Source organism: Lissotriton helveticus, chromosome 1_1 (genome assembly GCF_964261635.1).
Source record: "Lissotriton helveticus chromosome 1_1, aLisHel1.1, whole genome shotgun sequence".
Taxonomy (NCBI): domain Eukaryota; kingdom Metazoa; phylum Chordata; class Amphibia; order Caudata; family Salamandridae; genus Lissotriton; species Lissotriton helveticus.
The window spans coordinates 1,718,734,000-1,718,756,118 of record NC_136057.1 but is presented as its reverse complement, the minus strand read 5'-3'; the positions used below and the strand labels follow the sequence as shown (position 1 = coordinate 1,718,756,118).

The following is a 22,119-nucleotide window of genomic DNA, read 5'->3' as shown; positions in this document are numbered from 1 at the left end:
ATCCAGTTGTTGCAATATGCCGACAACCTTGATCTTTTGGATCACACCAAAATAAGACTTAAAAAAACACTCACCGCCCTCCCTGAATATAACGCCGAAAACAAGCTGGTCACCAACTCAAGCAAGTCCAAAATAGTTGATTTCTGGCTACTACCCCAAGAAAAAACTCACGAAAGTGAGATTGGGTCCCATGATTTTGGACTGTGTACAAACCTATAACTACCTTGGGGCCTGGTTCTGTGAAACGGGTCACCCACGGATCCACCTCCATAAACTGCGGCAGAAAGGAAAGATGGTCATCTATGCCCTCTGTAAATTATATGTCATCTTAGTTTATTTATTTATTTATTTGAATTTGTAATGCGCGACAGCTACCCACAGTGGGTTTCCCGGCGCAAGGGAGAGACTGAAGAAGAAAAAGGACATGCAGCAGTACCATAAGACAATAGCAGCAACTCATATATTTATTGAAAAAGCATAGTTTTCAGTTTTTTCCGTAAACTAAAAAGGTTGGTTTCAGATTTCAAAACAATTGGAAGCGCGTTCCAATATTTGGGACCAAGATGGTAAAAGGCTCGACCCCCCATCCTTGCAAGTTTAAATCTTGGGACAAAAAAGTCGCAATTTGCGGATGATCTTAATGTGAGACTAGGCTTGTAAGGTTGAACAAGACTGCAAGTATTTTGGAGTCGTGCCCTGTTTGATTTTAAAAAGATAGCACAGGGCTTTAAATTTTATACGGCTAGAGACCCTAAGCCAGTGCAAATCTCGGAGAGCCTGAGAGGCCGATGATTTCCTCGGGATGTTAAGAAGAAGTCGGGCTGACGAGTTTTGTACAACCTGAAGCTTATTGATGGTTGCTACGTCTGCACCGAGATAGAGGACATTTCCGTAGTCCAGGCGGGAGGTTACTAACGCCTGGACTACGGTTCTCCTGGTGGCATATGGCAGCATCCATAGAATTTTCTGGAGCCAACGCAGAGTGGCAAAGCAGATGGCGGCCACTTTAGTGGCCTGCTGCCTCATGGAGAGTTTATCATCTATAAGGAAGCCGAGATTCCGAACCACAGGTGTTGGCTGGGGAAGGGGTCCCATATCACTGGGCCAATTTTGTGGGCCCCAAAGGTCTTTATGCTACCCCAGAATAACCACTTCGGTTTTGTCACCGTTGAGCTTGAGCAAATGCCTCTGCATCCACTCAGCCATACGAGACAGTCCGGACTTCAGGGTCGACACATTGTTACTCTCACTGCTGGAAAGGGAGAAAACCACTTGGGTATCATCGGCGTATGAAACAATAGTCAGCCCAGCATCCTCCGCGATGATAGCCAAGGGTCTAACATAAATGTTGAACCATAGGGGGCTGAGTATGGACCCCTGCGGGACACCATACGCCGATGAACAGATGTCAGATGTGGCTTTTGTAGAAAAGACCTGGAAAGTGCGCTCACTTAAAAAGGAGGCCATCCAGGCTAGCGCAGGACCATCCACTGCTAGGGACCGGGGAGAACTCAAAAGAATGGAGTGGGACACGGTATCGAACGCCGCACTCAAATCCAAAAGGATGAGTGCTGATGTTTCCCCGCGGCCGATACCGTGCCGCAAACTCTCCGTCACCCCCAGTAGGGCCGTCTCCGTGATATAGTGCGCACGAAAGCCTGATTGGGAAGAATGTAAAAATCCCGAACTTTCCACAAGATGGTTCAGCTGAGTGTTAACGTGTCTTTCCAACACTTTTGAGAGAACAGGTAGCAAGGATATGGGGCGAAAATTTGCAAGGTTGGAGATGTCGGCTCCAGCCTTTTTTTGAAGAGGAACAACCATTGCATGCTTCCAATCCTGAGGCATAAGGGACTCTGTTAATGATGCATTTAAGAGTCTCATAAGGATCCGTCGAGGTTCAGGGTCCAGTAGCTTTAAGATTTTAACAGGTACAGGGTCAAACAACTACGGCCATTAGAAGATTATTGAGGGCTAAATTACTACAGGCCCTTAATTACGCTCAACAAGCATTTCCAGGGAGGCTTGCACAGGACTTGGAAAAAATACACTGCACAGCATATAAAAATATATTTTGTTTACCAGTCTGTACTAGGAACATCTTGATTCGCCTAGAATTCGATCCTAACCAACAAAAATGATAAGAGTTGGCTGCCCTGACAAAATACTTTTACTTAACAATGGCTCCTCCAGAGAACACCATGAAGGGCGTCATAAAATCAATTTTTCTACAACTGAGTAACCCTTGGTTTGCCTGCCTTGCTACAGCCAAAGATCTTCTGCAACTTGCGACAGAAAACTGGGATCCTAGTATAATCAAATGTTACCATCAAAACAAGGATGTATGACATTACAACGCATGCTTTTACATCGCATGCTTTTACAACGTGGTTTTTACAACGCATACCATTACAACGCATAGTGCTTTGGGGCGCTGGATAGTGAATAGTTTAATTTACTATTCCAACTCCAGTCCCCGTGGATAGCAGGGAAGGTGTTGGACAGTAAATTAAACCTATTCCCTATCCTAGAGCGCCCCCCAGCGCAATGCGCTGTAATGGTTTGCGTTGTAAAAGTTGCGTCGTAAAGGCACTGCGTGGTAAAAGTTGCGTTGTAAAGGATGTTTCCCTCAAAACAACGATAAAATAGCAACTATGCCTACGCTCTCGCAGACTGGACATGGAATCCTTGGCAGCCAGAGACTTTCATGAAACCCAAAGTCTCCCCCATATTCTGCTCAGTCACAAACCCCACCTCACGCAGCCCATGGGGAGACAATCTCTACATTGGATCCTAGCAGCCAAACTACACCCACTCCCCTTAAAAGAATTACATCCAACAGAGAAAGCACGGCTGGGCATTACGGAGTGTTGCCTCTGCAACTATAAAAGAGAGTCCCTGGGACACATTTTACTTTGCTGCCCTGCCTTGCGACTACTTCACGGAATCCATCTCAGACCTATTCTTCTTCAACTGGGCACCCGTACAGCAAAGAAGGCTGTCTAACAGCTCTATACTTTGGACATTGTGAAGCACATGGCCAACTTTGGGAAATTTGTTTATCACACTCGCACAATTATGAAGAGCAAGTCTCCACAGGCAGAGTGTGACGAATAGCCCCGCGGCCCCTAAACACCAGGGTCACCGTCCTGGAGGTCCGGCTATCACTGAACAAGTGACTCATCTCGGGGATTTTTAAGTTTTAAATCCTGTCCCTATACCTTATGTGTTTATACAAAAGAAGAACTTATTTTAATAACGCCCTGCGCCTATATTCATTTTCTGACCTTCTAAAGTTTTTTAAACTTTTTTTTGTAATTGTTTTAAGTAATCACACAAATAAATTAATTCAGTCATTCATTCAGTCAATCATTAATTCAATATACATTAAAACATATTATTACCTGCTGTCTAAACCATTCCTATAGCTTTGGGGTCCTGGAATAGTCTGAATTGTCATACTTGTAGGAGTGTGATGGTTAGCAGTTGTGTTGTTACTATCACAGGCAGCATGGCAGGGGCAATGTGTGGGGCAGGCTGTAGTGGCCTCCTAACGAGAGCTCTGGCACTTACTTATTTACAAATTAAGCACTGACATACATTGACGGCAGCTTTAATCCAGCAGTGGCACTGTAATTGTTCTCAGTGCGCGCAAATTCAGCCTGGCATGAGGTTCTGCCAATAAAGGTTTGCATCACAACACTCATCAGATCTCACTCATAAATCTTCCTTCATAAAGAGCTGAAGGCAGATTTCTGTTTGCTCAAAGGCAATGTAAACATAGCTTGGGGAAGGTTCTCATTCTGCTGTTCATGGTTGAAGAATTTTCTTCCTTATCAAATTGCACAGCCACAGGAAAAAACTATTGACCTGGCCCTGCTGCCTGGCATATAGAGGCACGTTTATGCAATGTATAACACAAGTGACATTAGAATAATAATGCCAAGGAAGCTGGAGTCACCAATGCTACTCAGTCCGTGAAATCTGAATAACATCTCCCCTTACAGCCCTGCCAATGGTACCTGGAGTTATCCTTGTCAGCCGTGCACAACAAAAACGGAAATCCCTGCACGAAAGGTACTGGACCTGGCTCTTTTTACACTGTTATCCCTAAACTTTTTGCCTTCCTCCTGTATTTATTCCTGACCTGTTTCTGCTGATTTTATGACTCTAGGCACTTTACGACTGCTGATCAGTGCTAAAGTGCATGTGCTCTCTCCTGTAAACTTTGTAAGATAGATCTACACCTGTTTGGCATATTTAGAGACATGGACAGACGCCTAGCTGTACTTTTACTAAAAAAAACTATTATAGTACACATTTTCTTAATAGTTCAAAGTGAAGGACCCTCCAGACAAATGAGAAACGTTCCACCCCCCTGGATGTCAAAACCATGTGGGAAAACCAATTCTCCAACAGCCTACAGCTCTACCAGCTGCCTAACAACAACGGGGAGGGACATTTAAATGAAGCCATATGTAGGAGGCACAATCGTCATAATGTAATCACTACCCCAAATGTTTGCCATGGCTTGACAAGGGCATCATCCTCACCACACCTGAGCAAGCAAGCAGTGCTTATTATAGTGATTTGACCCGAGCTAAAATCAGCTCATGCGCACAACAAAAAGCCAATATTGGGATGTTTTCCGCTCCACTCGTCAAGGGGCCTCATTTATGAGAAATGACGCATCGCTGCGTGAAAGCAGCGATGCGTCACTTCTCAGTGCGAACTCCTTGCGACATACCTGAGGTGTAATATTTAATGTATGACGCATCGTGTCGCAAGGAGTTACAGTTACGTCAGTATTTCTGACGTATCTGTAAGCACAAAAGTAACGCATTGCTGGAGTGTGTCATAAAAGTGACGCAACTCCAGCAATGCGTCCTTTCACATGGGGCAAGCCCCATGTGAAAGGGCCTGCATCAGTCTTACGCCTGCTGTGAGGCAGGCGCAAGGTTTTGACGCAACGGCGTCCTAGAAGTGACGCAGTGAAATCTCATAGATTTCACTGCATCACTTCTACGAGGCTTTTTGCAGGGGAACGCCCCCAGCTGAATACATTATACCTGGCGCAGGTATAATGTAGCGCAGGGGTTTACAAAGTGACGCATCTGCTTAGATGCGTCACTTTGTAAATAGTGCGCAACAGGAAGCATGGTTTACGCCGCCGATGCATCACAAAAAGTGACGCATCGGATGCGCAAAACTGACGCAAGGCCTCATAAATGAGGCCCAAGGTATTTAATTCATAGTTTGTATCGAGAACCCACGAACACTCTCATTCATGTTTTTTAAACCTTCTTGTCGCTTGACTAGGTCAGCACCGAGGGCCTAATTTATGAGGCCGTGCGTCACTTTTACGCCGCCGGGACCTCACTTTTTGTGAAGCACCAGCAACATAAAAAATGTGCCTTGTTGCACCATATTTACAAAGTGACGCATCTAGGTAGATGAGTCACTTTGTAAACCCCTGCGCAACATTATACCTGCGCCAGGTATAATGTATGCAGGGGGGTGTTCTGACGCAAGGGAGGGTCATAGAAGTGACGCAGTGAAATCTATAAGATTTCACTGCGCCACTTCTAGGACGCAAATGCGCAAATTTGTTACGCCTGCCTCACAGCAGGTGTAAGACTGACGCAGGCCCTTTCACATGGGGCTTGCCCCATATGAAAAGATACATTGCTGGAGTTGCGTCACTTTTGTGACACACTCAAGCAATGCTCACTTTTGCGCCACACAGATACGTCAGAAATACTGACGTATCTATAACTCCTTGTGCAATGATGCGTCATACTGTAAATATGACGCATCATTGGTGTTGCAAGGAGGGCGCAATGAAAAGTGACACATCGCTGTTTTTACGCAGCGATGCGTCACTTTTCATAAATGAGGCCCTAATGTGCATTACGTGCCCTATGCATTTTACTCATATGTCACTCCTTATGTATGCTGTTAACAGTTCAGCCCCCTGTGTTTTCAGCTTCTGATTCGTTTCACCAAAGGGTATTTGCGAACCTAAATTTAGAATGTTTATTTTTAATCTCTCCAGAATAGGTGATGAGAAATAGAAATGCCGTTGTGTTAGGCCCTTTATGCTAAATTGTCTAGGCACTGAAGTGGGTGCATGCAAGTGTCTGGGCTTTCATCTCTGGATTCTGGGGTTGGGATGTGTGTGTCCCTGTTGAAAATATAACAGTCGTCTTGGCGAGTTTGCAAAGATCTTGCGTTTTGCGTCCATTTGAAGATCTTGGCATTTGAAACTTGAGAAGTTTTTATTTTTCTTAGATCGTGTTTTGTGCTCTTGCTGATCCTTCCAAGGTGAACTGAATCCAGTGCCAACTAAAAAGACTCACCCGTTGCTAAAGCAATTAATGGTAACAATTCTAACTACATTTTTCAGATTATAAGTAGAAGTGGACATTTGATATATATATATATATATATATATATATATATATATATATATATTCACTGAAAAAACCATAGGTTTCATACCAGTTATAGTTAGCTGAACATTTTACTCATACAAAACCATTGAAATTCGCACGTTATAGTTAGTTGGACTCACTATAACTTGCGCGCCCGCAATCCACTGCTGATGATGTCACATATTACATCATTCATGACATGGTCAGTGACATCACTGGTGACATCACTGATGACATCACTGATGACATCACTGATGTCATCTCAAATGACATCACTGATGACATCACTGATGTCATCTCAAATGACATCACTGATGACATCACTGATGACATCATCCAGTGAATGTGTGTTTCTGAAAAGTAAAAATATGTTTTATATATTGAAGAATGAGTGGATGTATAAGTGTCCGGATGAAGGATTTAGTTGGTGCGTGACTGACTGTATGAGTGAGTGATTAAATGTGTCTTACTGAATGCATGGGTTAGTGACTAAACTGTCTGAATATGTGCATCAGTATGTCTGTTGTTGTGTAAGCTGCTGCATGTGTTGATCAGTAGCTATATGAGTGGCTATATGGGTTATTGATTGGTTGCCCAAATATTTGTATGAGAGAGTGAGTGTGTGTGTGGGTGGCTGGGAGGTGTGTGACTCTGTGCATAGATGTGTGAGCAGTTGATTCACTAGGTGTATGAGTTCAAGAGTGCATGTGGAAAGAGCTGTATGGGGGTTGACTGTCTGCATGGATGTGTTGGTGAGTGAATGGCTATCTCAGTGCTCCATGTCCAAGTAAGTACATATGTAAAACACAGTGCTTGTGAGAGTTGGCATATATAAATGACTATACATGAGAGCCTGTGATTGCGTAAGTGACTGTATAGATCAATGTGTACTTGTATCAGTGATTGTAAAAGAGAGTAAGTATGTGTTGCTATATGTTTGAATAATTAATGTTTAGTGTGTATAACTGTGTAGTTGAGGAAATGGGAGTGTGATTGATTTTTTGCATAACTGATTAGGTGTTTGAGTAACTCTGTGGATGAGTGTCAGTGTGTAAGTGTCTGTATAGGTGTATGACTGGATATGATAGTGTTCTATTGATGAGTGACCGTATGTATGAGTGATTGAATGAGTGGATGTGTCTGTAGACTTAGAAATCAGTGAGTGCGTATGTAGTTACTCGTATTGGTGTGTCAATAATTTCAGGAATGGTAGTCTGTATTTAACACTGGGTGTATCAAAGGTTAGATTAGAGTGTGAGGAGGTGCATCGTATTATCACATGGATGATGTCATCAGTGATGTCATCAGTGATGTCATTTGAGATGACATCAGTGATGTCATCAGTGATGTCATTTGAGATGTCATCAGTGATGTCATCAGTGATGTCATTTGAGATGTCATCAGTGATGTCATCAGTGATGTCACTGACCATGTCATGAATGATGTAATATGTGACATCATCAGCAGTGGATTGCGGGCGCGCGAGTTATAGTAAGTCCAACTAACTATAACGTGGGAATTTCAATGGTTTTGTATGAGTAAAATGTTCAGCTAACTATAACTGGTGTGAAACCTATGGTTTTTTCATTGAATTCAAAGGTTTTTTAAATGCTAATTCCTAACTATAACGATTGTGAAACCTATGTTTTTTTTTGTGAATTTCAAAGGTTTTTTAAAAGCTAATTCCTAACTATAACGTTTGTGAAACCTATGGTTTTTTCAGTGAATTTCATCGTTTTTTTTAAAAGCGAATTCCTTTGTATATCGACTTTGTAACCTACTATTTTTTTTAGCTGTTTTTTATAACTATTAATTATATTTAAAAAAAAAAAAATTATTTGTTCAATGTATATTTTTTTTTTATCATTTTTTCCTGGTGCGCTTAAGGTGCGCGCCCTGGTAAGCTCTCCCGAGAGCGCAGCAAGAGCGCTATTTCTGCGTTCGTAAAAAAAAATATGTATGAAAAGTAAATAATAATGCAAGACATTTAGTACTATACTTATAAAAGCAGTATTTTTGATTTAAGAAATGAAAATGAGTTTGCATTTCCGTAAAGCTACCAAAACGTCACTCAGGCGCGCCGCGTAAGTGCCCCCGGAAGCGCCTACGTTCGCGCCGCGTAAGCGCCCCCGGAAGCGCTCCGGTGCGCGTAGCATAAGCGCGTCAATTCATGTGACCTTAAAATAACACTTTTCATTGGTTGCTAACAGTTATTTTTACAAAGAATGAAATCCCCACCCATTTCCTTCACTTCTTCTTTCACTTTTGTGACCGCAAGACCTGTCTTTTTGCTGCGTAATCTTTGTTGGATTACCATGGCTGCCAGACCATCCAGCAGCAGTGATGACACAGATGGCTTTATAGATGAAGAGGTTCCTCAGCCTAGAGTTAAGGAACATTTTATCTGGAAATTTTTTGACATACCTGAGGGACGGAAGAAAGTAAATGCTCCAAAGGTGGAATGTAAGATCTGCCATACTGTACTTTCCAGAGGAGACCCCACAAGGAAGTACAGTTTTGGTAATTCTACCATGATTCGCCACGTGCAGAGAAGGCATCCCCAGAACTATGCCCGGGAGAGTGTCAGGGCTCTGGCACGCGAGGCTCCCAGGAATGGTGCCTCTACTTCAACCGGAGGACCAACTACATCTGTGAGGGGGCGATCAGAAGAGCTGATCCCTAATATTCAGCCTGCTTTTAATAAAGGCGTAATTAAATGCAGACAATGTGATCAGCTACTTATTTTTTTTTTTGCAGAGTTTTATATAGCGCGAACTAGACTCGAACCGAATCAGGTATCAGAGTGCTTTACATATTTTCCAGTTATGTTACATGAGGACACACTTTCATTTTAGGCACGGGAAGTTTAAGTGATTTGCCCAGAACCACAGGAGGTTTTGGCGGCGTTACCGAGACACGAACCCAGATCCCCAGGTCCGAGGTCGAGCGCCCTAACCGTTAGGCCAACTCCTCTCCCCATTGTTATGGGGAACAAAGTGTTCTGCTCATGGTTCGAGCATTAGACAACCACCGCTGCCGTCCCCTAATTTATTTATTTTTTTTGCTCCTGTTGAGCAGTTTACCATTCCCTGCTTTTGTATTTGTTAAAAAAAAGGAAAAAAGAAGAAAAAAAAGTTCTTTTCAGAACTACCTCCAATTCTCATCAAAGAGCTGTATTCTTAAAAAAATGAAAAAGAGTAAGTGAAGTGGAGTGCAGTGAGAGAGGAGAGGAAAATGAGTGAGAAAGGGACGAGAGGGGAAGGGAAGTGAAGTAGAGGGACTGAAAGAAGGTGAGTGTGGGGAAGGAGAGTGAGGAGAAGGAGAGTGAACATGGGGAATGTGGATAAGTGAAGAAAATGTAGTAAAGGAACGGGGGTGTGGAAGGGTAAGAAAAGAGCAGTGATGTTTAGGAAAGAGTGGAGATACAGACTGGATAAAGACAAGTGAGTGTGAGACCAGGTAAGTAAGGCAGTGAAGAAACAGAGAAAGTGAAAGAAAAAGTAAGAGTAGAAGACTGAATGCCTCATTTATGAGGCCATGCATCACTTTTACGCCGCCGGCTCATCACTTTTTGTGACGCACCAGTGCTGTAAAAAATGCATATTGTTGAGCCATATTTACAAAGTGACGCATCTAGGTAGATGCATCACTTTATAAACCCCTGCACCACATTATACCTGCGCCAGGTGTAATGTATGCAAAGGGGGCGTATTGACGCAAGAAAGGGTCGTAGAAGTGACGCAGTGAAATCTATGAGATAGATTTCACTGCATCACTTTTAGGACACCGCTGCGTCAATATCTTGCACCTGCCTCACAGCAGGCATAAGACTGACACAGGCCCTTTCACATGGGGCTGGCCCCATGTGAAAAGATGCATTGCTGGAGTTGAGTCACTTTTGTGACACACTCCAGCAATGCATCACTTTTGCGCTTACAGATACGTCAGAAATACTGATGTATCTGTAACTCCTTGCGACATAATGCGTCATACATTAAATATGACACATGAGTAGAAGACTGAAGGCCTCTTTTATGAGGCCATGCGTCACTTTTACGCCACTGGTGCGTCACTTTTTGTGACGCACCAGTGGTGTAAAAATTGCACCTTGTTGAGTCATATTTACAAAGTGACGCATCTAGGTAGCTGCGTCACTTTGTAAACCTCTGTGCCACATTATACCTGCGCCAGGTATAATGTATGCAAAGGGGGCGTATTGACGCAAGGAAGGGTCGTAGAAGGGATGCAGTGAAATCTATGAGATTTCACTGCGTCACTTTTAGGACACCGTTGCATCAAAATCTTGCGCCTGCCTCACAGCAGGCGTAAGACTGACGCAAACCCTTTCACATGGGGCTTGTCCCATGTGAAAGGATGTATTGCTGAAAAATATTTTTTTCACTCTAATTTTTTACACAGTTTTTCCCCGGGGTGCGCTCAGGGTACGCGTACCGGTAAGCGCCCATGTGCGCGCACCCTGAGCTTACCCCGCGAAAAGAAATTTTTTTTTTTACCCTTCAGGGTCCTTCTAGGCCCCCCTCAGAAAACCTAGGGTGTCAGGGGGTGTCTACTCTGCCCCCTTTTAATTATATCCCCCTTTCTTTTTTCACCTCTTATGTCTCGATTCTACCGAGACACAAGATGGCGGACTCTCCGTACTGTTTAGAATGTTGACAGACACCCGATAGCCAATCAGCTTTCCGCTCGCGCACTCCCGTAGCGCGCCGGGTGTGCTCCCCGGTACGCGTACCGGAGAGCGGACGGAGCGCGCCTATAGATATATATGTGTTTTTTAAGTTAATTTTCAAAAAAAACACTGGAGCAATTTTCAGCAAATATAGCAAAGGCACATCTGCGTACCAGTCCCTACAATTTTGCCAAGTTTGGCGTAATTCTGTTCAGCGGTTCGGGCTGTAGACTTGTCAGACCGTCCTATGGAAATTAACATGGGGGAAACACGTTTTGGGACCCCCCTTTTTTCTCAGCCCCCACTTCACGAATCCCCCGAAACTTTTAGGGAAGGAGCGCAGCGGAGCTGGCCAAAATTTTGGAAAATTACACACAAATTCCTCAACCAGCGCCAGAGTTATTCCCAATAGAATGTTGCGGATTTCCTATGATAGCCATTCCTAAATATAACTACCTACTGGCGACCGCCAAGGTAATATATATATATATATATATATATATATATATGTATATATATATATATATATATATTTATTTATTGTTATTTTTTTTTTATTGGCATTATAAAAGTACCAACACCAGTAAATTATCAGCATCAACATCATCATTATTTATAAATTTTTAAGGAGGTTGCACCGCATTAGCTGCCACCTTTTAGTTATTTCAGAAGACTGACAGAAGGAACATAAACATAGCTTTATGACATGATGATGGGGTCTGACTGGAAATGGTGTCCAATATCCTTCCATTCAAATTCCTGTTCAGTGTTTATTTCAGTTAAAGGCAAGTCTGAACACTTCACTTACCCGACATCTACTGAACTGATTGTAGTTGTGGTCAGATCTCAAGTTAAGGTGAATGGCATTCTAGAGTCTCAGCTCTTGGGCACCAAAACATCTACTTCTGTGTGTATATATGTATAAAGTGCAAGACTAACCAAAGGCAATGGAGCACTGTAGTGGGTCAAAGGCAAAAGAACAGAAAGCAAAATAATTTCTTGGGTAGAGAAGAGCGGAGCTCTGAAATAGGCAGAAGGTACTAATGGTGTTTAGATGTAGTGGTTCAGGTTCAAAATCTTAATTCGGCATATGCCATAAAAGCAATTTAAAAATATTTCTATAAACAATGATCTTAGGGGAAATTTACATATAACATTTCAGTAACCTTGATGAAAAAGGTAAATCTCATTCCAAGCAACAGATCACAAGGCATAAAATACAAGTGAGGAGAGTCATAAAAGCGTAAAATACATGCAGCTTCCTCACAATGCAAAACAACTTGTGAATTCCTTGAAATGTAAGTCTTCTTAACAAATATCTCAATATCAAGTAGACTGCAATGATTTTGTACAGTAATATCACCATATGTGTAAAATTTCATAGCGTTTTCTGACCTCCGGAGCACTCTTGATGAAATTTAACACTGCAGGACAGATATCCAGAGAAGGCAGCTTTTCTAAATATTTCAGGCATAAGTGGAAATGTCTAATATTTGCCTTACACAGCACAGGTAAGATTTTAGGACTGTAAAGGACAGAAAAGTATAAAGGGGCATGTGCTCTGTTTCACAGTGTTATTACAATGACATGGGCATAAATGGTACCACTAAACACATTGAGACAGAAAAGTAACTTACAAATGAATGACATTTAATCTAAAAAAAAGGAAGGTACAACCTATAAATATGGTTATCAATCCACAGTAAATAGGGTTCAGTATTTCTAACAGTTGACACCTATAGGTATTTCTTGACAGTCGGCATTGTTTGCACTCTCAATAATCTATGATTCAGACGGGACTCAGAGAAACGTTGTTTTACAATCTCCTTATTGTTCTCGACTAGATTTTGGGGTTTTTCAAAATATTTTTCTTAAGCCCAATTTTTAACAGGCCCTTTTTAAATATGCAAACTAGGGCATCTTTATGGCCTTATCTAGATGTAAGCAGTCGGTGATGCATGACCTTATGAATGCCGCCTCCAGGTTCTGCAACATTTTATCCATAAGAGGAGTGGGGCTATGCCGATCTGGTCCTCTGCATGAGGTAAACCCAGGAGATGTAGTGTTATTTTAAGAGGTGTCTTAAGCTCTTAACAGAGATGAAGGAGAGTTGGCAGGTGCTCATGGATGTTGTTTCAGATCTTTAGTGCATTGATTGAGAATTTTTCTTTTTCTTCTATTTTTAGACTTCTTCATTCTTCAGGATATCCCCAGACACTCTGGAGATATCCTGGCTGCATGTGGGTGGAGGGCCACCAGGGTTGGTGTGCTTGTCAGCAATTTATACCGGTGTCAATTTTGAAGACTTTGTTGACAATACTGATTGTCTTGAATATTGTCTTGAATATGGTCTTGAAAGGTAAGAGGAGCCAGTGGCGCTTCATCAGGGTAGGGGCGATATGGCTGAATTTCTTCAGGGCCTACCTGTGGACAATGACTGTACGCATTGTGTCCCTTATGTTGCCCTTACTGGTGAAGGTCTTGTAGGGGGGATGTTGTTTGGGTTGAATACCAATAAAATATATATATATTTTTTAAATCATTAGGATGCTGGGCGGTTGGACCGCCGACCGCTATCTTGGCGGTCAGGAGCCTGCTCGATACGCAGTTGGTGGTCCAACTGCGGAATTAGGATGAGACCACCATGCTGGTGGTCGAAAAAATGCTCTTTTACATTGCTGCTTGTACTGCATCCCAGAAAAAGGGCCGTAGCACAAGCTTAAATGTGAAAGAGCACTTTGTGCACATCCATGCACTGTGTGCCTGGCACGGCGTAGTGTCTAGCACACAGTGCATTAATGTGCATGGGAGCACTACATGTGACCCCAGGGCCACTTTACAGTGGCCCATGGGCGATGGGGGCCCTGCTTTGAGCCCCCAAGTTACGTTTCTGACAGCCTTTTCATGGCCACCGGACCGCCGGACCTCCATGAAAAGGCTGTCGGAAAGGGACATCGTAATTCCTACGGCGGCGCCTGAGCAGGCACTGCCTGCTTAAAGGGGTGCAATTCTGACCAACGCCAGAACGAGCTCCTAGATCCTGTTGGAGGTGCAGGGTTGGCTCCTCCTCTGGGATGGAGGAGCATCGACCCGTGTCTTTCTCGAAGTGCGAGAAGCAGAAACATAAAATGGTAATAAATACCATTTTATGTTTCTGCTTCTCGTACTGCGAGAAAGCAGAAGGGTTTGGTTAGGGGCAGGCAGGTCTGCTTTAGGGCAGGGGAAGAATAGCTGGCCCAGTGCTGAAGGCGCTGACGGTTTGGTAGGCCCTCTGGGGCCGCCCAAACCAGTCCTGCACACTCTGTCCTTTCTCCATGTAGGCTACAATGTAGCTTACATATAGAAAATGGCCTTCCCATAGGCGCCCGGCTGGGCGCCATCCCGACTGATCACAATGCTGCCATTGCAGTGCTGTGATTGGCTTTGGGGAGGGGAGGGAGGCTGCCTACTTCCTGCCAGAGGCAGGACAGCAGGAGAGCAAGTCAGCAGCAGAGACGGGACCCAGGAAGGAAAGTTTATTTTATTTTTTAAATTAAGCCCCCCCTGGCGACCTCACCCACTTGCAATAAAGCCGGCCACGACTGCGGAGGCAGCAGTCTTTAACTTGACTGCTGACAGTCCGATTGTATGCATCAAAATGCAAAGGCCAGACAGACGGTCTGTCGGCGATGGGACTGACACCAACTTCTTGTCGGTGGTGGTCCCACCGCTATCGTAATATGTCCCAAAGCGTTGTTATTAAGACAAAGAAAGCCACTGATCTATTAACATATTCTGCACTTTTGACAGCACCTGTTTGTTTTAATTATTATTAAATCACTGCCGCAAAATGTACTCAGGAGCAGCCGCACAATTACTATCTTGACGTTTTTAGTCATATTCATCAACAACTCAAGGTTTGTCAGGGAAATGGAGGGCCAAGTGGAGTGAACAAGTGTCCGAAAAGAAGGTACACAGAGAGGCTGCCAGAGAGCCATGATAGCATCATTGGGAAAGCTCTCAGGACAGAGATATCACTTGAAGACAAGAGACAGAGCTTATGAAACCGATAAAGACAGACTAATGGCTATCTGATGTGTCTTTGAAAGGAATGCCTCATGCGTCATTCACTGAAATATGTGACTCTGTTCCAAAATGCTTATGAAGGAGGTGTATGTCCTGAGATGAATGAATCCTGGCTGGTATTATAAAGGGGAGGAGTGGACTATGAAATTGTCTCAGTTCCACCCCTGGCTGAACTCGCCACTTGCTCGCCAGGTATATAAATCCTTACATTCTCTCCTTGCAGATTACCATTACGGAAGGTTCTCACTGACTCGTTTTTTTGCCCATCTGATCTATGAGGCGGGAGCTTTTCACGTGGGCATTTGCCCGGGCAGTTTTAGCCGAATTCATCGCCACCCTGATATTTCTTTTCTTTGGACTGGGTTCTGCTCTAAAATGGCCGTCGGCTCTTCCCACCGTGTTGCAAATTTCCATGGCCTTCGGTTTAGCAATTGCCACTATGGTGCAGGCTGTGGGCCATGTCAGCGGTGCCCACATCAACCCAGCCGTCACAGTGGCCTTCCTGGTGGGCTCTCACATCTCCTTCCTGCGTGCCCTCTTTTACATCCTGGCACAGATTCTCGGAGGGTTGGTCGGAGCCGGAATCCTCTACGCAGTAGTTCCTCCAAATATCAGGGGACACCTGGCGATTAATGCAGTAAGTGATTGCTTTCCTAGAGACTAACACCACGTTTCTTTCTCTGTGTGTTTCCCGTGTTGTGAGAAGGCTGTACGAGGGAGTTAACCCAATGTTCTCCAAAAGGTCCTGCCTTACCCGAGGGTTCCGATGACCTCAGAGCTTCTTTGGATTTGAGCCAAGCCTTGTCCCTGACTCAATTTCAGCCTATGAAAGAAATTTTATGTTGCTAGCATTTGGGTGGGGATGGGTGGATGTCCTGAACTGAGATTTTAAAACCATCTGCTTGTTCTTTGAACTTTGAACCCTAACTCCGCCAGGCAACGAAACGAATTTTTGCTTTAATTGTGGAAAGGTTTTGCTTGTATCTCCTTTTGTTGGCATTTCTCCACCTAAGTGTAGCTTACACATGTACAGGCAACGAATCAGGAACATCTCTTGGCTGGCATTCGAAATCTCTGGTGACTAATGTGTACTGATATTTATATAGTGGAAACCTACATCACAAAATGTGAACACACGAAGACTAAATTTGGATGGGTTGATAACATCGAATCACACTATTCCACTTTGTAGGCATTGTTGACAATTGAAAAAGTAACTAGGTTCTCAATTCTAAAGTGCAAGGAAGTTTCTTTCAGCGTTCACTGTCATTTATTCTACACAAATGTGGCAGAGCTGGACTGGCAAGCAGAACAGAGACCTAGAGACAGCTTGGCAACACTTTCTATCTCTGCAGGAAAGAGCTATAAAAGTGAGAGTTCTTAAACTATTTGAAGGCCCAAGGGGGAAAATATCGAGCCACTAAATGGGCCACTACAGAGCAATATGACCAGAACTCTAGCCCAGCCTGCTTCGCTAAGTAAAAATACGAGATGGTAGGGACGCCGCTCCATCTCCCACTGCCTCGGTGCCCACATATGCCAAAATAGAGATTTTAACAAATGGGTTAAAGACTGGGCTTAGTTGTCGAAAAGTTGACTTGGAAGTGATGAGATCAAACGCGCTGAAAAGTGCACAAGAACTTGAGAGAGTAGATGAACAAGAATGAGTTAAGGGCTAAGACCAAGAGATGTGAAGGAACGAAGAGGGCTGGGTGTCATGAGAAGCGCTAAGTGCTAAAGAGAAAGGTGGATAAGTGTAAAAAGGGTATCAGTGGATGGGGCAGTGATGAGTGATATGTATATGGGAGGTGATATAGATGAAGTTGAAGTGAACTGATGTAGAAGGGGACAATGTGGATGGATGTGTGGGCAAAGAGAATGAGGAAGGAAAGTGATGAACGACAGATGAAGCAGAATGAAATGAAGGTGGATGAGAATGGGGGAAACCTTGAAAAAAGTTAAGGATGTGTGGATCATATGGCAGAATATAAGAGGAAAGTTGTGAAAGGGGTTTATAGGAATGAATGCTATGCCTAGCTCATCCTCTGTCCTTGGTCAGTTCTCCTGAGTATTTCAAATTTAACACTGATGTATTTGTTTTGCAGCTCAGCAACAACACTTCTCCAGGACAAGGTGTCGCGATCGAGATTATGCTCACCTTCCAACTGGTTCTTTGCATTTTTGCTTCAACAGATAGTCGCAGATCAGACAATATTGGATCTCCGTCTTTGTCTATTGGCCTCTCTGTCACTCTGGGGCATCTAGTTGGGGTACGTAAGTTTTCTGTAACTATTAAGCCTAAACCCCCAGCTGGAGTCACTATGCATTCACTTTGTGACTTGACTATTAGGAAACTTTTGAAATAATATAGACATTAGCCAGCCTACAGACACTATGGTACTGATTTTGTGGTTGGTCGGAGGCTTTCTGACCGACATCTTTGGTTTCAATTACAACCACCGTATTACGAATACGGTGGTAGGAATTGAAACAGGATAGTCATTCTGACTGCCTCTAATGGGCTCAAGGAGCCTGTCGGCCAGTCAGAACCAGCACGTAATTCATTAAGAATGGCGTTCCACCATCGCAATCACAATGCCGGTTTCCCACAGGCTTTTCATGTCGGGGTTTCCTACATGAAAAGCTGGTCAGAAACCAGCTTTAGGGGGCCCTGGCAGGACCCCTTGCCTCAGCGGCCTCCGGTTGGGGGCCTTGGTGGCACCATAAGTTCCCCCTTGTTAATCTCTGCACTGAGTTTGCGTAATCAGGACTGCCAACCTACGGTCAGTCAGTTCCGTGTCCGCGGCGATGTTGGTCGGAAGTAACTCCGACTGACATCGTAATCAGGCCCCATGCATGAATTGCATTATATGGAGAAAGGATGAAATGGCGGGGAATGGGAAGCAGCAGATATTCTCAGCAAGCATTACTAATTAAACAGCAGGAGCTAGAGGGAATGGTTAGGACCACAGAAACAGAGGACAGATGTGCGCCTTCAGCCCAACCACATTCCGGCAGGGAGCTACACATACTATTGTAGAAAGGAAGTCTCTTTGCAAGTTCAGCAAGTTGGCTGCAATCTCACTCTGTTTCAACAAGAGGTCCAGCAAGGATGCTGGTTGCCATTCTAGATTTCGAGGCACTCACAGTAGTTCCCGCAGACTTTAATCTCCCAGCAGGTGGAACTGTATATGAAATGATAATGTCTAGTGTTGAGAGGCTTCATTCCTCAGCTACGGTGGAACAGCCCCTTCACCCAATCTCCGGGAGCATTTAGGGAATAATGTAGGTGCCAGGTTTCTGTTTACAAATAGTTTTTAATCTATTCCGCTTGTTTCTAAGCGCTCTTTATCTTGGCAGTAAAGATGAAGGGTCGATTGTTAGCTCTTAAATCTCCCGTGTCTCTCTGATTGCACCTCGGCTTATCTTGCTGAAGAAGTGCCTCAGGGCTGTTTACTTTCGCTCTGAAGCCTTTTCTTTTCATCGCCTTACCTACTCCTTTGCTACACTCCCTATTTTTTCAGATCTTTCCTGCCAGCTGTCGTATTTTGTTATGTATATTTACACAGCCCATAATCGATTTTTTGTTCCTCTTGTCTGTATTGCTGCCGATTTTTTAATCTAGTATTTTCCAATAATCTTTTTTTAATGTGCTCCATATCATTTAATAATTATTCCTTTAACATTCCACTACCTGTTACCTTTGTTTGGAAGATAGAGGTGAAGATTGGGCTGCATATAAAGGACTGCCTGCCTACTCTTGGATTGACACACGGCCCCTAAAAAGACTCCAGCTTTAGCCATTCATACCAGGAACACTGGTGTCCCTGTCTATGGTGTCAGCGATTTCACATATTTTCTTACCAGTCTTTGCCAAGGCCAAGGATTCTCCACCCTGTTCATGTCACTGGACCTCTAAGTACCAATAATTTTAATACATCTGCAGGGTGTCATTGACATCCTTGTCTAGGGTCTGGTCTGGAAGTCGGGATCCTTTCACACACCAAAAAAAGATAATGTGTAATTCTTAAACTATTGCTACCTAGCTGAATGAAGAATTTTCCTGAAATTGTTAGTTTTCATTGGGCATACTTTGAAATGCTAATAGAGGCAAGTATTTGTATTTTTTATGTGGTTGAAGATCGGCTATGTAGAATGCTGAAAATCTCTCATATATTCCGAGGTCATCCAACTCAATATGGAGAAGGTTCGTGCAGAGCTGCTCCAAGCACGGGAAAACACTTTTTCCCACCCGGGGAGCGTCACAGCAGCCACACTTAAGGGTCAGCTTCTACCACTGAGTGGCTACTCTGTCACATTCAGTATTTGGACAAAATATCGAGGGGCATATTTACAAGTCCCTTGCGCCACTTTTGCTTCACTTTTCCCATGTTAAAAATGACGCATAAGTGGTGCAAGGGGCTTGTAAATATGTCCCGAGTTTTAAATATTGACTTATAGAAATATTGGAAAAACATATTGTGATACCAAAATATCGTGATGCAGAGATATTGTTGTCAAGAATCTCGATTTTTTTCAGGTAAGTAATATTATTGTCAAGATTATCGTTGATGATGATATCATTTTCAATACTATAGTTGTTAAAATATATTGTTTTTAAATGATCTGTATGTGCTTTCGTTCATATAATAATTGTATGTGTTATTATTGTCTTTATAATTATTAATTTTTCTAAAAATAAGTTTGTAATTTTGATGTATAAATTAATTGTTAATAGTAATTAATATTGTCGTAGCAAGTTCCTAGGTTTGCAGGGGTACAGGGTGGGAAGTTAATTACGTATAATGAAATAACAATTCATTACTAATGTATTCTTTATTATGTAATTGATTATTATGTAAATTGTGTAATATTTATATTTTTTAAATTACACGTAAGGTGTGGGCTGATGGGTTTGTAGGAGTATTAGGTGGAAAGGTAATCAAGTAATCATTAATTAACAAATAATTATTACTACATTATTAATTATTACATTGGTTAATAATTATGTAAATTGTGTATTATTATTTTTGTTATATACTAGGCACGGTCTGCGGGTTTGTAAGAGTATAGGGTGAAAAGTTAGTTATGTAATAATTAAAAATTAAGCATGAATTTATAATAAATTATTTAATCTACTGTTATGAACATTGGGCAATAGTTTTATACTTTTTAGCTATATTTCGCTGTGGGTGCTGGGTTTGTAAGGGTATTGGGTGGGACGTTGATTAAGTATTAACTAATTAATAATTTAGTATTCGTTTTTTAAATATTAGTTATGTAAATTGTGTAATAATTATATTTTTAAAGTTATAAATTTGGTGCGGGCTGCTGGTTTTGTAGGGGTATAGAGTGCACCATTGATTAAATAATAATTAACAAATAATTATTAATTTGTTAATAATTATTTAATTGATTATTAATTATGATGCCTGTGTTATACATATTTGTAGAAGTTATAGTTTTAAGTGTGGGAGGCTAGGTTTGAGGGTGTATAGTGTGGGAAGTTAAGTATTAAATAAATAAAATTTCTACGAATTTCAAAATATTTATTACATTGTTGAATAGTCATGTAAATTCTTTAATTGATTTTTATTTATATATATATATATATATATATATATATATATATATATATATATATATATATATATATGATTTCTTTTTGGTTAGTTATTAATGTTCATATTAAGAAGTTTATATTTGTTGTAAATTAATAAGGTTATTCAAATATGTCATGTGTTTGAAGTGAAGTACTTTCTGTACTGTTGCACAGACTGGAAAGGGAATAGTAAATGAAGCCCATCTGAAGTCCAACGCTTTCTCTAGCCTAGGGTTGCACATACTAGATTGGGAATAGCAAATTTAACCCCTCCGAAGGCCAATGCTTTCCATACTGTTAAACAAGCTTGAGTGGGATTAGTACATTTTACCCTTCTGTAGTCCAACGCTTTCCCTACCGCTGTGTAGACTGGAGTAGGAATAGTAAATTTTACCCTTCCAATGTCAAACACTTTCCCTAGTGTAGCACAGACTGGAGTGGGCATATTAAATGTAATCTCTCTCCGAAGTCCAACACTTTCCCTACTGTTGCACAGACTGGAGTGGGAATAGTACATTTTACCCCTTTAGAGCCTTACGTTTCCCTACTGTTGCAAAGATTGGAGTGGGAATAGTCAATTGTGCCCCTTCGGTGTCTAATGCTTGCCTTATTGTTGCACAGACTGGAGTGGTAATTGTAAATGTAATCCCTCTGAAATCCAAGTTTTCCCCACTGTTGCATAGCATGGCGTTGGAATAGTAATTTTAATTCCCTGAAGTCCAACATTTTCCCTACTGTTGCACAGACTGGAGTGTCAAAAGTAAATCTAATATTGTCAGACTTCAATATTTTTCTTAATATTGTATTGTTTAGACATATTTATTTATTTATTTCGAATTTTGTATAGCGCGTAGTTACCCTAGAGCATCCCAGCGCTTGTTCCAGAGCAACAGGAAGGTAGCAGTCAAGCGTATTCAGAGGCATCAGTTAGGAAAGAGGTGCGTTTTGAGGAGTTTGCGAAACCGGAGAAGACAAGTCTCCGATCGCAGACTCAGGGGGAGTGCGTTCCAAAGAATCGCTGTGTTTACTGAGAATCTTCTCCCCCCGTACGTGCCTTTTTAACTTTAGGAATTTTGAGCAAATGTTTCTGATCTGAGCGCAAGGCTCTATTGGCCTTGTAGGGCACAACTAAGTTCGTCAGGATAGGAGGTCCCTTGTCCTGGAGAATTTTATGCGCAATACAAAGGGACTTAAATTTGACCCTTTCGCGCACCGGGAGCCAATGCAGCGCCTTCAATGTGGGTTTAGCTGACCGCGTCATTGGGGTACTCTTAAGAAGCCGCGCTGCAGCCTTTTGAATCTGTTGGAGTTTGTTAAACGTTGCTTCAGGG

General features: G+C 42.4%; 1 protein-coding gene across 1 annotated transcript in view; it reads left to right on the top strand.

The window, feature by feature from the left end:
* The first annotated feature begins 15,358 nt into the window (after positions 1 to 15,358).
* The window catches only part of LOC144833050 (aquaporin-2-like), a 41,957-nt gene continuing 35,196 nt past the window's right edge, over positions 15,359 to 22,119 (top strand). Inside the window, exons 1-2 of the mRNA XM_078689140.1 lie at positions 15,359 to 15,823; positions 17,292 to 17,456. Coding sequence (XP_078545266.1) covers positions 15,461 to 15,823; positions 17,292 to 17,456 — 528 coding nt within the window. The 5' untranslated portion in view covers positions 15,359 to 15,460. The remainder of the gene's footprint in view (positions 15,824 to 17,291; positions 17,457 to 22,119) is intronic.